At 42.0% G+C, this 14,226-nt stretch overlaps 1 protein-coding gene across 1 annotated transcript in view; it reads right to left on the bottom strand.

The window, feature by feature from the left end:
• LOC148139506 (putative G protein-coupled receptor 139) overlaps positions 1-14,226 on the bottom strand; it is a 95,029-nt gene that overhangs the window by 65,291 nt on the left and 15,512 nt on the right. The window contains exon 2 of the mRNA XM_087980956.1: positions 11,782-11,786. Within this exon, the coding sequence (XP_087837082.1) occupies positions 11,782-11,786 (5 nt within the window). The remainder of the gene's footprint in view (positions 1-11,781; positions 11,787-14,226) is intronic.

Here is a 14,226-nt window from a genome sequence, read left to right as displayed (position 1 = left end):
CCAACATATTTCTCCTCTCACCCTAAACCTATGCCCTTTAGTTCGGACTCCCCGACACCAAGGAAAAGACTTTGTCTATTTATCCTCTCCATGCCCTTCATAATTTTGTACATCTCGATATGGTCACCCCTCAGCCTCCAACGCTCAAGGCAAAACAGCCCCAGCCTGTACAGCCTCTCCCTATACCTCAAATCCTCCAATCCTGGCAACATTCTTGTAAATCTTTCCTGAACCCTTTCAATTTTCACAACATATTTACGTTAGGAAGGAGACCAGAATTCCACGCAATATTCCAACAGTGGCCTAACCAGTGTCCCGTACAGCCGCAACATGACCTCCCAACTCCAATACTCAATACTCTAAACAATAAAGAAAAGCATACCAAACGCCGCAGTAACTATCCTATCTACCTGTGACTCCACTTTCAAGGAGCTATGGGCCTGCACTCCAAGGTCTCTTTGTTCAGCAACACTCGCCAGGACCTTGTCATTAAGTGTATAAGTCCTGCTGAAATTTGCTTTTCGAAAATGCAGCACCTCGCATTTATCTGAATTAAACTCCATCTGCCACATCTCAGCACGTTGGCCCATCTGATCAAGATTCTGTTGTACTCTGAGGTAACCTTCTTCGCTGTCCACTACACTGCCAATTTTGGTGTCAACTGTAAACTTACTGACGATACCTCTTACGCTCGTATCCAAATCATTTATGTAAATGACAAAAATAGAGAACCCAGCACTGATCCTTGTGGTACTCCACTGGTCACAGGCCTCCAGTCTGAAAAACAACCCTCCACCTCCACCCTCTGTCTTCGACCTTTGAGCCAGTACTGTATTCAAATTGCTAGTTGTTCCTGTATTCCCTGAGATCTAAACTTGCTAACCAGTATCCCATGGAGAATCTTGTCGAACGCGTTACTGAAATCCATATAGATCACATCTACGCTCTGCCCTCATCAATCCTCCTCGTTACTTGTTCAAAAAACCCAATCAAGATTGTGAGATATGGGTTCCCACGCACAAAGCCATGTTTACTGACTCTAATCAGTCCTTGACTTTCCAAATGCATGTACATCCTGTCCTTCAGGACTCCCTCCAACAACTTGCCAACCACCGACGTCAGGCTCACTGGCCTATAGTTCCCTGGCTTGTCCATACCACCCTTCCTAAACAGTGGCACCACGTTTGCCACCCTCCAGTCTTCTGGCACTTCTACTGTGACTATCAACGGTACAAACGTCTCAGCAAGAGGCCCAGAAATCACCTCTCTAGCTTCCCACAGAGTTCTGGGGTACACCTGTTCAGGTCCTGGGGATTTTCCCACGTTTACCCGTTTCAAGACATCCAGCACTTCCTCCTCTGTAATATGGACATTATTTAAAGTGTAACGATCTATTTCCTGACATTCTATACCTTCCATATCTGTGTCCACAGTAAATACTGATGCAAAATACTCGTTTAGTATCTCCCCTATTTTTTGCGGCTCCACACAAAAGCTGCCTTGCTTATCTTTGACGGGCCCTATTCTCTCCCTAGTTATGATTTTGTCCTTAATGTATTTGTAAAAACCCTTTGGATTCTCCTTAATTCTACTTGCTAAGGCTATGACATGGCCCCTTTTTGCCCTCATGAATTCCCTCTTGCATATACTCCTACTGCCTTTGTACTCTTCTAAGGATTCGCTCGGTCTATCCTGTCTATACCTGACATATGCTTCCTTCTTTTTATTAATCAAACCCTTTAGTCATCCAGAATTCCCTATACCTACCAGCCTTTCCTTTCATCCTAACAGGAATATACATTCTCTGGATTATTGTTATCTCATTTCTGCAGGCTTCCCATTTTCCAGCCGTCCGCTTACAGGTGAACATCTGCCCCCAATCAGGTTTTGAAAGTTCTTGCCAAATACCTTCAAAATTGGCCTTTCTCCAATTTAGAACTTCAACTTTAAATCTGGTCTATCCTTTTCCATCATTATTTTAAATCTAACAGAATTATGGTAGATGGCCCCAACGTGGACCTGCACTGTCACCTACCCTGCCTTATTTCCCCAGAGTGGGTCAAGTTTTGCACCTTCGCTACTACATCCACATACTGAATCAGAAAATTTTCTTGTAAACAATGAACAAATTCCTCTCCATCTAGACCTTTAACGCTGTGGCAGTCCCAGTCTATGTTTGGAAAATCTCCTACCATAATCACCCTACTTTCTTGCAGATAGCTCAGATCTCCTTACAACTTTGTATCTCAATTTCCCTCTATTAGGGGGTCTATAATACAATCCCAATAACTTGATCATCCCGTTCTTATTTCTCAGTTCTACCCAAATAACTTCCCTGGATGTATTTCCAGGAATATCCTCCCTCAGTACAGCTGTAATGCTATCCCTGATCAAAAATGCCACTCCCCCTCCTCTCTTGCCTCCCTTTCTATCCTTCCTGCAGCATTTGTATCCTGGAACATTTAGCTGCCAGTCCTGCCCATCCCTGAGCCATGTTTCTGTAATTGCTATGATACCCCAGTCCCATGTTCCTAAACATGCCCTGAGTTCATCTGCCTTCCCTGTTAGGCCCCTTGCATTGAAATAAATGCAGTTTACTTTATTAGTCCTACCTTGTCCTTGCCTGCCCTGATAATTTGACTCGTTTCTGTTCTCAATTGTACCAATCTCATATTGATCTATTTCCTCACTATCTCCCTGCCCCCTCCCCCCAACCCCCTCTTACTATTTTAAATCCTCCCGAGCAGCTCTAGCAAATCTCCCTGCCAGTATATTCGTCCCCTTCCAATTTAGGTGCAATCCGTCCTTCTGGTACAGGTTCCTTTTACCCCAAAAGAGATTTCAGTGATCCAAAAATGTGAATCCTTCTCCCATACACCAGCTCCACAGCCATGTATTCATCTGCTCTATCCCCCTATTCCTGCCCTCACTAGTTCGTAGCACTGGGAGTAATTACTACTCTCGAGAACCTCCTTTTTAAATTTCTGCCTAACACCCTACAATCTCTGTCCAGAATCTCAAACTTTTCCCTTCCTATGTCGTTGGTTCCAATTTGGACAATGACCTCTTGCTGGCCCCTCTCCCCTGTGAGAACATTCTGCACCCTTTCTGTGACATCCTTGATCCTGGCACCAGGAAAGCAACACACCATTCTGCTTTATTCTCTGCTGGCCACAGAACCGTCTATCTGTTCCTCAGACTAGAGAGTCTCCGAACATAAATGATCTCGTGGAATCCGACGTATCTCTTGTTGCATTAGAGCCAGTCTCAATACCAGACACTTGCCTGTTCGTGCTCCGTTCCCCCGTGAATCCATCACCCCCTACATTTTCCAAAACAGCAAATTTGTTTGAAATGGGGACAGCCCCAGAAGACTCTTGCACGAGCCGCTTACCTCTCTTACCTTTCTTGGAGTTAATCCATCTAGTGACTGTATCTGAGACATACCCCCCTTCCTATAACTGCCATCCATCTCATACTGTTGCTGTTACAAATTCTTCATTGTCTTTAACTTTCTTTCCAACGGATCCATTCGATCAGATAGGATTCGCAACCAGAAGCATTTTTTGCAGATATAATCCGCAGTAACCCTTAAATCCTCTTTAAACTCCCACATCTGACAAGAAGTGCATATGATTCTACTAAGGCCATTTGTGCTCCTTCACAATCTACAGACCCATAAAAACAAAACCGTCTTATTCCTCTACAAAACACTGCCCAATGTTAAATGAATATTTATGCATTATATTTTAAGATTAATCAAGAGACATATCTCAAAAACATATAATTAAAGAAGAACCCACTCTACTCACTTCTGCAGACTTTCTGTAGGACACAGTTAAAACAATTCACCTACGTGGATGGAAACTTTGCCCAAAAAGTTCCTCCAAACCAGTTGTAAATGTCACTGCTTGTTAATTTTCCTAGACGCACTCCGAAATCCAGCGATACATGAATTCAAACAGCAAAGGCAGGAACTGTGCAGGTACGCTGTCCTGTCAGTTTATTCCCCCACCATGTGCTGCCTTTGTCTGTTCTTCTCCCTCTTAAAACTGCTGTTGCTTTGACTTTTTTTCCCCCAAAGTTCCAAAATTATGCAACCGCAGACAAAACAGTAATTGCTGCTCCTGGAATTCGAGGAAATTACCTCCGACATCTAAAATACCTCAAAAAGGGAGCATCTGTTACAGCCAGAAATCTTTCCCGCCCAGACTTCTGAAAATCCAAATACATTACTTCCACTGGTTGTCCTTGCTCTATGCTGCAAGAAACAACTTTAAATATTTCCGACGTTTGTCAGGCATGATTTCTCTGTCAGAGATGCTTTGTGATTCTCTGCAATTTTGGTGTTCATTTCTAAATACCCAATATCACATCTTATATAATGGATTCTAACTGTTTCTCTACATATGTCAAATTAATTGGTCTGCAGTCCTCCACATTATCTCTTCTTCCCTGCGTACATAGATGGATCATGTTTACTACCTTTCAGTTATCTACAATGGCTATGGCCTTTGAAGGATCTGCAAGAAAATAAAATAGAGTCACCGACAGTTCAATTAATATGCTGTTTTATTTCTGACATTTTGATATGAAGTACATCTGGCCCATCAGACTTAGCAATGATCAATCTAGCTCCATTTTCAAGTACCACCTTGTTGTTGATATGAATGGACTTTATGTCTTTAGTTCCACAAGTCCCATGTGATCACTTGCTTTACATAGAGATTGCCTGGCGCTTCCTCCATGAAGACAGATGCAAAGTAGCTGGTTAGTTTCTCTGCCATTTCCTTGTTCCCCTCAATAAATTCTCCTATACCTTACAAATTTCCAACGTTGCTCTTGTTTTTGTTTTCTTTGGTGTAAGGATCATGGATGTAAGCAGCAGTCTTCGTGTTTCCTGTTTGTTTGCATTCATGTTCTTTTAGAGTTCCTTAACACTTTCGTCGTCCTTATTTTCAGAAAAGTAAATCTCTCAGAATCTTCAGGTTTGCACAATATCTGGAATTCTTCTGAAGCCGCTTCCTCAGATTTAATGCATTAATGAGTCACCTTCTCTTTCGTTTGTGTTTGTAACTTAGTGATATGTACGTATTTTTCAGACTTTACAGTATTTCTATCACTAACAGCCAATGTCTGTCTCACACTAAATGTCATATTGTATTTTTCCAATTCACTTTACCCTCTACCCTTCGGGTTTCCATGATATTTGAGTGTAATGTTCAAACATTCTATATTGCTTGCAGGCACCGTGTAAAATGCAGCATATTAATGTCACGATTGCCCAATAGCTGCCTCAGAGCACGGTAAGTAATTAGTCATTCTGACCACACAACACCACGCCCTAATAACCTGCTCTCTACTTTAGTTCACAACATACTCTTCAATCTACCTCATATACACAAGAAGTTGATTTTTCACAGCATTAGGAATCATTTATTTAACGCGGTTTAGATGCAATTTTAGTTCCAGTATTACTGCAGCACCCACGATATTTGCATATCTAATTTCCAGAGAATCGGATGCACAAAATTGCACAACAGTTTTGGTTTAGATATGTAAGGCACCAATGTGTGTTCCTCCTTGTTGTTTGCAAGTTCCATATAAACTGATTCTGAAGAAGCCGTGGGATGTACTCTGTGGTGTTATTCGTGATAGACGTGGACAAGACATTGGGGAGGCTCACCCCGATGCTGAGATGATCTGAAGAAATGCACATCGATACAGGACAAGCAACGATAACCTTCCTCGCTCTGCCAGGACAAATGTCTCCCTATTCTCTCTACTCCCTCACACTCTCTGTATATCTGTTACAGCACCTACCCTGAACAAGGCTCTTGCTCCACCACTCTCACTATTGCATGCAACACTCTCTTTCCTTCACTCTCTCTGTCACTGCAAGCAAATCGAGATTGAAATTATTTTTTTGCCAACATTGAACCAGTGAGACAATTTGATGCTGGGGACATAAAAATGCGAACATTTTGAAAATTAGGGAGAGAGCAGATGCCATTGAGACGGAAGAAGCCTGGGGATCAATTATCTTACTCCGCAAGAAATTAGGAAATACTCACTATCATAGATATTTTCTCATATGAAACATATTCACAGTAAACAGAAATACGACGACCCAGGAAATTCAGCAGCCAGGAGAGTAACATCACAGAGGACGGCAGTGGCTGTGTGGTTTTGAAATTAAGTTGATGTAATCTTCATAAGTGTCTTATTGAAACATCATATTGTTAGAGATTTGGGGGCAGTTGTGGGGGTGGGTTGGTTAAAGTTGTAAATAGTTGTGGCATAATGTTCATAATAAATTAGCGCTATTTACTTTAAATAGTGGAATTTGGGAGTTCTCTGTCATTCATATTCTAATAGATTACGAGGTGAGGTGAGGTCTTCTGGGTGTTTGGTTTAATTAACAGAGGCGTTCACCCCCATGTCATAACCCTTGTAAAGACTAACAGAGAGCAAAAAAAAAGAAGTAAGGAGTGAGAAAGTTAAATATGAGGGTAAGCAAGCCAGTCATGTAAAGAAAGACTGTAAGAGCTTCTTTCGATACATAAAGGGCAAACGAGAGGCAAAAATGGGCATCTGATCGCTAGAAATTGACACAGGAGAGATAGTAATGTGGAACAAGGAAATGGCTGAGAAGCTGAAAAATTACTTCATGTCAGTCTTCACGGTTGAAAAAATGAGTAATATCCCAAACATTGAAAAGACTTAGTGGACAGACCTGGGTAAGGTTGTCATCAACAAGGAAAAGGTGTTGGGAAAATTGAATGGCCTGAAGGTAAGTAAGTCACCTGGACAGGATGGACTCCCCTCCAGATTTCTGAGGCAGATAGCTGATGAGACAGTGGACGCGTTGGTGGTGATCTTTCAGGAATCTCTCGAATCAGGGAAATTCCCAGAGGACTGGAAAATCGCTAACGTGATACCCCTGTTTAAAAAAGTAAAGCAAAAAACGGAACATTACAGACTGACTAATCTAAAATTGGCTGTGAGTAAGGTCCTGGAATCCATTGTGAAGGATGAGATTTCTGAATACTTGGATGTGGATGGTAAAGTAGGACAAAATTAACATGGTTTCATCAAGGGGAGGTCATGCCTGGCAAATCTGCTAGAAAACCTTGAGGACGTAATGAGCAGCTTAGAACAAGGAGAGCCAATGGATGTCATCCACCTGGATTCCAGAAGATCTTTGACAATGTGCCGACAGGAGGCTACTGAGAAAGGCCAGCGCCCATGGTGTTCGAGGCAAGGTGCTAGCATGGATAGACGTTTGGCTGTCTGGCAGGAAGCAAAGAATGTCGATAAACGTGTCCCTCTCAGATTGACAGTCGGTGACAAGTGGTGTTCCATAAGGCTCAGTGTTGGGACTATAACTTTTCACTTTATACATTCACGATCCAGATGAAGGATCTGAAGGCATTCGATCTATGTTTGAAGATGAAAAAAAAATAGGTATTGGGACAAGTAACGTCGAAGAGGCAGGGAGGCTCACGAAGAATTTGGATAGGTTAGGATAATGCGCAAAGAAATGGCAAATGGAGTACAAAGTGGGAAATTGTGGGAACATGCACTTTGGTAGGAAGAATAAAGTATGGACTATTGAGAAAATTCAGATGTCTGAAGTGCAAAGGGACTTGGGAGTTCTACTTCAGGATTGTCTCAATGTAAACTTGCTGGTTGAGGCTGTAGTTAGTAAGGCCAGTGCAGTGATGCAATTTATTTGGAAAGGATTTGAATATAAAAGCAGGGACGTACTTCTGAGGCTCTATAAGGCTCTTGTCAGACGGTATTTGGAGTATTGTGCGCTGTTCTGAGCCCCATATCTCAGGAAGGATGTCCTGACCTTGGACTGGGTTCACAGGAGGTACACGGGAATGGTCCCAGGAATGAAATGCTTAACGTATGAGAACGTTTGAGGACTCTGGGTCTGTTCTTGATGGAGTTTAGAGGGATGTGGGGGGATCTAATTGAAACATACAGAATACTAAATGGCCTTCACAGTACGGATGTTGAGAAGACTTCCATTGGTAGGAGACGTTAGGACCCAAGGATACAATCTTCGAGTAAAGGAAAATCCTTTAAAAACGGAGGTAAGGAGAAACGTCTTCAGACAGAGAGTGGAGAATCTATGGAATTCGTTTTCACAGAAGGCGATGGAGGTCAGGTCATTGTGTATATTTACGATAGAGATAGTTAGCTTCTTGTGTATCAAAGGGATCAAGGGTTACAGGGAGAATGCAGCAGAATGGTTTTGAGAAACTTGTCAGCCATAATTGAATAGTGGATCAGACTCGATGGGCTGAATGGCCTAATTTCTGTTCCTATTTCCGATGATCTTATGGTCGTAAGCCACAGTCTATTGCCCCCTCTCTCTCACTTTGTCCCTTCTGACAGGAAAGTGTGAGAGTAAAAAATCCCTGAATAATCTATTCCAAACTTGGAGCATTCCTGTAGAGGATTCATGGGATTCGCTCCACTGATTGAAAGAAAGTAAATTCTGCTAAATCCATCTATTCCAGGAAGAAGTCCCATACCAGCAGCTTGCTTGAGTAGAATAACGTCGGAGACAGAGTATCAGTTGGGACGCATTATCTCTTTTCCATTTGAAATGAGTTCAACTACTATGAAACTCTGGAAACCTTTTCCTATTCTTTTTCGTCTTCAGACATTTGCGATTGTGTATGTGTCTGTACGTGTGTGACTCTGTGTCTCACATTTTTTGAGAGACTGGGCTAGTTTACACTTCAAACCTGTTGTAACCAGTGGAGACGTGGGGCTGGAAAAGGACACAGCGACCCTCCAACATTTGTCGGAACAGAAATGAGAAATTCACAAGGGCTGTTCAAATGGTAATTCTCTTCCCCAGAGGTTTCAGCTCAAGATGGCAGCTCAACAACACCACTTCCAGAGTAATTAGACATGGTCCATAAATGTTGAACTATCAATAACACCCATATTCCATGAACAAATCTAAAATGACAAACTGCAACAGAATTAATTGGATGGGAACAAGACTGATAGATAAATGTCTGTTGCCTTCCAGAATTGTGCTGCCTGTGTACTTTGGCTTTGTGCAGTTTCCTAGTATTGTGTCTGGGTGCTTGCGTTTATTCAAAGTTGTGTTTTGCAATATTTGACAGACATGTGAATGGAGGGAAATTGTGGATAGACAGAAAAGTGCTGCGGAGAACACACTCAGATCAGCCATGATCTTACTGTCTGGCCGAGCAATGACAACGTGTCTAATGACCCACTCCTGCTCCTCAGGTCTCTGTTCCGATGTTCCATTCAGTCCTTAAAACCACTTAAATAGGAGCAGATGGAGACAACTTGCTCCACATACCTGGTTCGCAGTATTACATGATATCATTCAGTCCCTTAACACTGTGTGGTTTGCTGTGGGTTGGAAAATGTGATGGGAAGTCCAAGCTTTGTATGAAAGTGGTCTCCCACCTCTTTGAAGAGTGTCACCTCTCTGCAAGTGGTGTTTCATTTGTTGGTTCACTTGTTGTAGACCCAGATTCATGTGATGATCAGGCCCATACCTCTCGCAGAGATGGCTCACAAAATTCTTTTCTCTCACTGTCCTCAACATTCACTAACAACATTTCCAGGAAAATTAAAACCATGAACTTTCCAAAGAAAGAATATGAGAACATAAAAACAGGAGTAGCAAATTGGATGCTCACACCATTGTATGCTATCATGGTTGATCTACTGTTGGCATTAACTCTTCTTTAATGCGCAATTCTTCACACCCCTCAGCTCTCTGACAGGTCAAAAATCCATCTACCTCCTCTTTAAATACTTGGAGTGATATCGCTCCCCTAACTTTCTGGACCTGAGAATCCCTGACATTCACTACCCTCTATGAGAAGAAAACAATCTCCACACAGATACCATCACGTATTAACATTAACAAAAGTGTTCAACTGACCTGCTTAGGTAAGAGGGATTGACCCTGAAATCAAGGCAGGATTTGACTGAAGATTTTATCCACAGAGGCACTTAAATATCCAGAATCATGCATCCCGAGTAAAAATAATGATACAAGCCATGGAATTTATCACCTTCTCAGTGTCTGTGTAGAACATAATGGGTGATTGCCCATCACCATCAAATTTCAATGCAATGACCTCTTATTCTCTGGCAGTGCTACAGATTAACCTTCACTCACTCCTCTTTTACCATCAGCCCAGAGAGTGTTCTCGTGAAATTCCTTTACACAGCCACTATTGCAATGAGATAATTCCTGTTAAAGGAGAAAAATCTGTCCATAATACCCCTTATACTGCCTCAACTACACTCTCAGTGATGTTCACAATAATTCCGTTCCCTCACTTACTGGTCTCCGTATCTTTATTATGCACTGCCACTGTTGTGGAATTTAAAAGTTCCTTACACCTGCATGTCAGCATCAGTAAAGCCAGCACCAGAGGTGCCTGTGGAGATGAACATCACTCTTGGGGAGAGACTCAGTCAGAAAGATTGCACTTGAAATAGGGAATGGTCACCTACCTGAAATGAAATGAAGTGTAGAAATAAGGAAAACAGGCAGAGGAAGGGAATTAACTTTACTTTTGTTCTTCTGTCACGGGCTGTGTGCAACCATGGTAAAGCCAGCATGTTATGCTGAACTTGAACTGAGTGACTGGTTCAGCTGTTCCACAGGACAGTCAAGATTAAAACACATTGCTGTGGGTTTGCCCAGACATGACTGGGGAAGGATAACGCATTGACTTCTCTGAAGGACATGAAGCAAGCAGATGGGCCTTTTCTCACAAATAATGATAGTTTCAGTTCAATTACATCAATTTTGTTCATGAGATATCAACAGATTATTATTCTGTGCGTCTAGATTATGTGTCAATAACCTAAGCAGCATGAAGTGTCTGCCTGTCTGACAGAATCTGTGCAGCAATCAAGTTCAACATACTCAGAGAAATTGTTCTGTAATTGACATGTGGTTACAAGGGACTTGTATCCAGATTTAACAAAGGCACAATTGATGGTTTTTTCAGAAGTTTCGCTGAGGCAGAGGAGGAGATGGGGATATCATGATGGTAGTACTGGACATGATTAGTGAGTGGTGAGGATATAGAAATGTAGATCTGTGCAGGGCTAGAAGGATTATGGAGTTTGAGAACAGTCTGGTTCTCCTCACAAATTGGTCAGTAATTTGTCATGAGTAATTTGCTTCGTACAATTTGTGAGGAATGGAATATTTCATTGGAATTGAAAATGTTGACTTCCAGCTTTCTAAATTTTAAATAATATGTGTAGCAATTCAGTCCAACCTGGCTTAATGAACAGTTAGAATGAATTACCAGGAACACCAACTATAGCGAGAATGGGATAGTAACCAAGTTGAATAACCATCAGTACATCATAGATCCGCAAAACTAATGAGATACAAGGCCGAGAAAGACAGTAAAGACCCTCGGATAAACTCCTGTCCATTGTTGGAACATTTCAGTCGAATGTTCTCAGATTCTGATTCATTGCTGGAACATTTCAGTCGAATGTTGTCAGATTCTGATTCATTATTGGAACATTCCAGTCTAATGTTCTCAGATCCTGATCCATTGTTGGAACATTCCAGAATAATGCTCTTAGATTCTGATCTCTCCTCCCCATCTCTCTGGGTCTGCTGATGCCTGTTAGTGCTGTCGTTGATGCTCCCGCTGATACTATGGGATAACACATTGAACCGAGTCCCTCATTAATAGAAGAAGAAAGCCCTCCAGTGAGAAACTTAGGATGCACGGAGACTGACATCAATTACACTCGCTGAACAAATACCTCCCGTTAACCCATTTCAATTAAATACTTTTTATTGAAATTCCAAATTATGAATAAAATTTACATATTCAGGATGGGATATGTGGGGGTGACTGAGGGAACAAATGTTGGGTCTGGTAGATCAATCATGTGTAAGCATTCAATCTGCCTTGGATATGGGAGCAATGCCAGAGGTTTATCAGAATATAAGCATGCTTCTCCGTTTATAAATTGAAACATACGTTCTGTATCCACTGATCAGGCACTGCAATGTCAGAAGGACATTGAGAGAACTTTTATCGTCCATGATCTGAGAAGAATATATCCCTTTCTTCAGGACTGGGGAGGGAGAAGGGACTAACAGAAAATGGGTGATGGGGTGATGCTGGGGGAAAGATAAGTCATAGTGAGTGAAGATAGGAGGTGATAGTGATAGATTGGTGGGGAGTGTGGAGCAGATTGTGGGAAGGAGGATGGACATTAGGTCTCCTTGAGAGGGCAAATGTGAGTTTGGGGGTTGGATCTGGGATCTGGGTTGGCCAGGGGAGATTTGTAAACCAGTGAATCCAATGTTCATGCCGTGAGTTTGTTGGCTCCCGAGGCAGAAGATGAGGTGTTACTGGTAACATCCTGGTAAATCTCTTCGGAACCCTCTCCAACTTAATAATCTCATTCCCATAACAGAACTGCACACAGTACTTCAGAAGAGGCTTTATCAATATCCAGCACAATCTCAGCATGACTTTCCAACTTCTAACCTCTAAGGTATCTGCAATGAAGTAACCTTAAACTCCCTAAGCCACCAACTTCAAAGAATTATACCTGCGCTTCTGGGTCCCTCTTTTCTATATAACTACCAAAGCCCAGCATTAATTGTATAAGCCCTCCGCTTTTTTTTAAATGCAATGCCTCACATGTATCCATGTTAAACTCCATCTGCCACACCTGAGCCCAGTGAATGATATTACTGCCCCATCACACTCCCCGTTCAGATTAAAACGACAATCCCCTCTCCAGAAGGCCTACAAACACCAGCCTTGAGTTTCCCAAAGACCCAGAGCTTAGTTTGACTTGTGCAGGCAGAGGGAGGAGTCGGTAAGCAAAAACTGGAAAGGAACCAGTTGCCTTGTATCAATGAATGATTTTAGGAGGAGGGAAGCCGCATGATAGAGATTTGAAATGGTGACCGGTGTTTTGGGCCCAGAATTGTGCTCCTTTCCCTTCTCTGGTGTTCAGTATTGATATCTACTCAAGATCCTTCATAATGTAGAGTGTGCCTGCATGATTTCTTTCTCTAATATTTTAGACGACTTATAATAGCCATTTAAACCGGAAATCATAGCCAAGCAATTGAAGATGTTCATTGGTTATCTCAATGGCACAGCGAATTCACTCAACATCCTTTAGTTGAGGCTAATAACTTGTACTTCTTTTTTCAATTAGAAATGCCCGCTGTATAATTTGGTAATGTTAACCAGAATTTAATAAATCCACACAATTCAAATTTGACCCGAATTCTGGGCATGATTTAGGCCTTTTTTAATGGATGGTGCCCACGTTTCTGCACCGGAGCTCTGGATTCGATTCCAGTCCATGACTGTCTGATAGTTTCCCTATCTCTGCAGAAGGTGGAGTGGAGTCATGTCCTGTGGAGGTGTGTCACAGCATGTTACAACAGGCTGATGAACAAACACACAGGAGCATCATGTTGCAGCTTTAGGGGCTAATGTTCAATGATGGTAGTGTCCCTATCACTGCGCCAAAAATTCTAGTTCCAAATCCCACAGAGCTGTTTCATAATATGTCTGAACAAGTTGATTAAACTTTTTTGGAATCATGCCTTGATGGAGAAAGAAGAGGTACGGCTACTGAGTTTGAGACAATAGACACAGGATGACTGAAAGCACAGCCAACCATCTTGATTGGAGTCACATTTACACTTTTTAGAGGTTTATAAAATTATGAAGGGCATGGTTAGGGTGAGTGGTTAAGGTTCCTTCCCCCCAAGGTAGGAGAGTCAAAAACTAGAAGGCATAGGTTTAAGCTGGGAAGAGAGATATTTGACAGACAATGAAGAACAACCTTTTCTTTCCTGCAGAGGGTGGTGCTTCTATGGAATAAACTGCCAGAGAAACTGGTGAAGGCTGGAATAATTACAGCATTTAAAAGGCAACTGGGTGGCTTTATGATTAGTGGGACATGGGTCAAATGCTGGCAAATGGGAGCGCATTAATTTGAATAATCGGATGGCATGAACAAGTTGAAGGGTCTGTTTCCCTGTTGTACATCTCTATGAATCATTGATTTAATTAATGAAGGTCTCTTTGTAATCTTCAGCTGTTCACCATTATACAAACACTGCCCCCTGTACACCACAACTTGATGATTTCCCCAAATTTGCGAAATATACTTTCTATAACTTTCATCTAA

Source organism: Chiloscyllium plagiosum, unplaced genomic scaffold (assembly GCF_037043375.1).
Source record: "Chiloscyllium plagiosum isolate Xiang-an unplaced genomic scaffold, Cpla_swu_hap1 HiC_scaffold_38, whole genome shotgun sequence".
NCBI lineage: Eukaryota > Metazoa > Chordata > Chondrichthyes > Orectolobiformes > Hemiscylliidae > Chiloscyllium > Chiloscyllium plagiosum.
The sequence above is the reverse complement of the archived record's forward strand: the minus strand, read 5'-3'. Positions and strand labels throughout refer to the sequence as shown.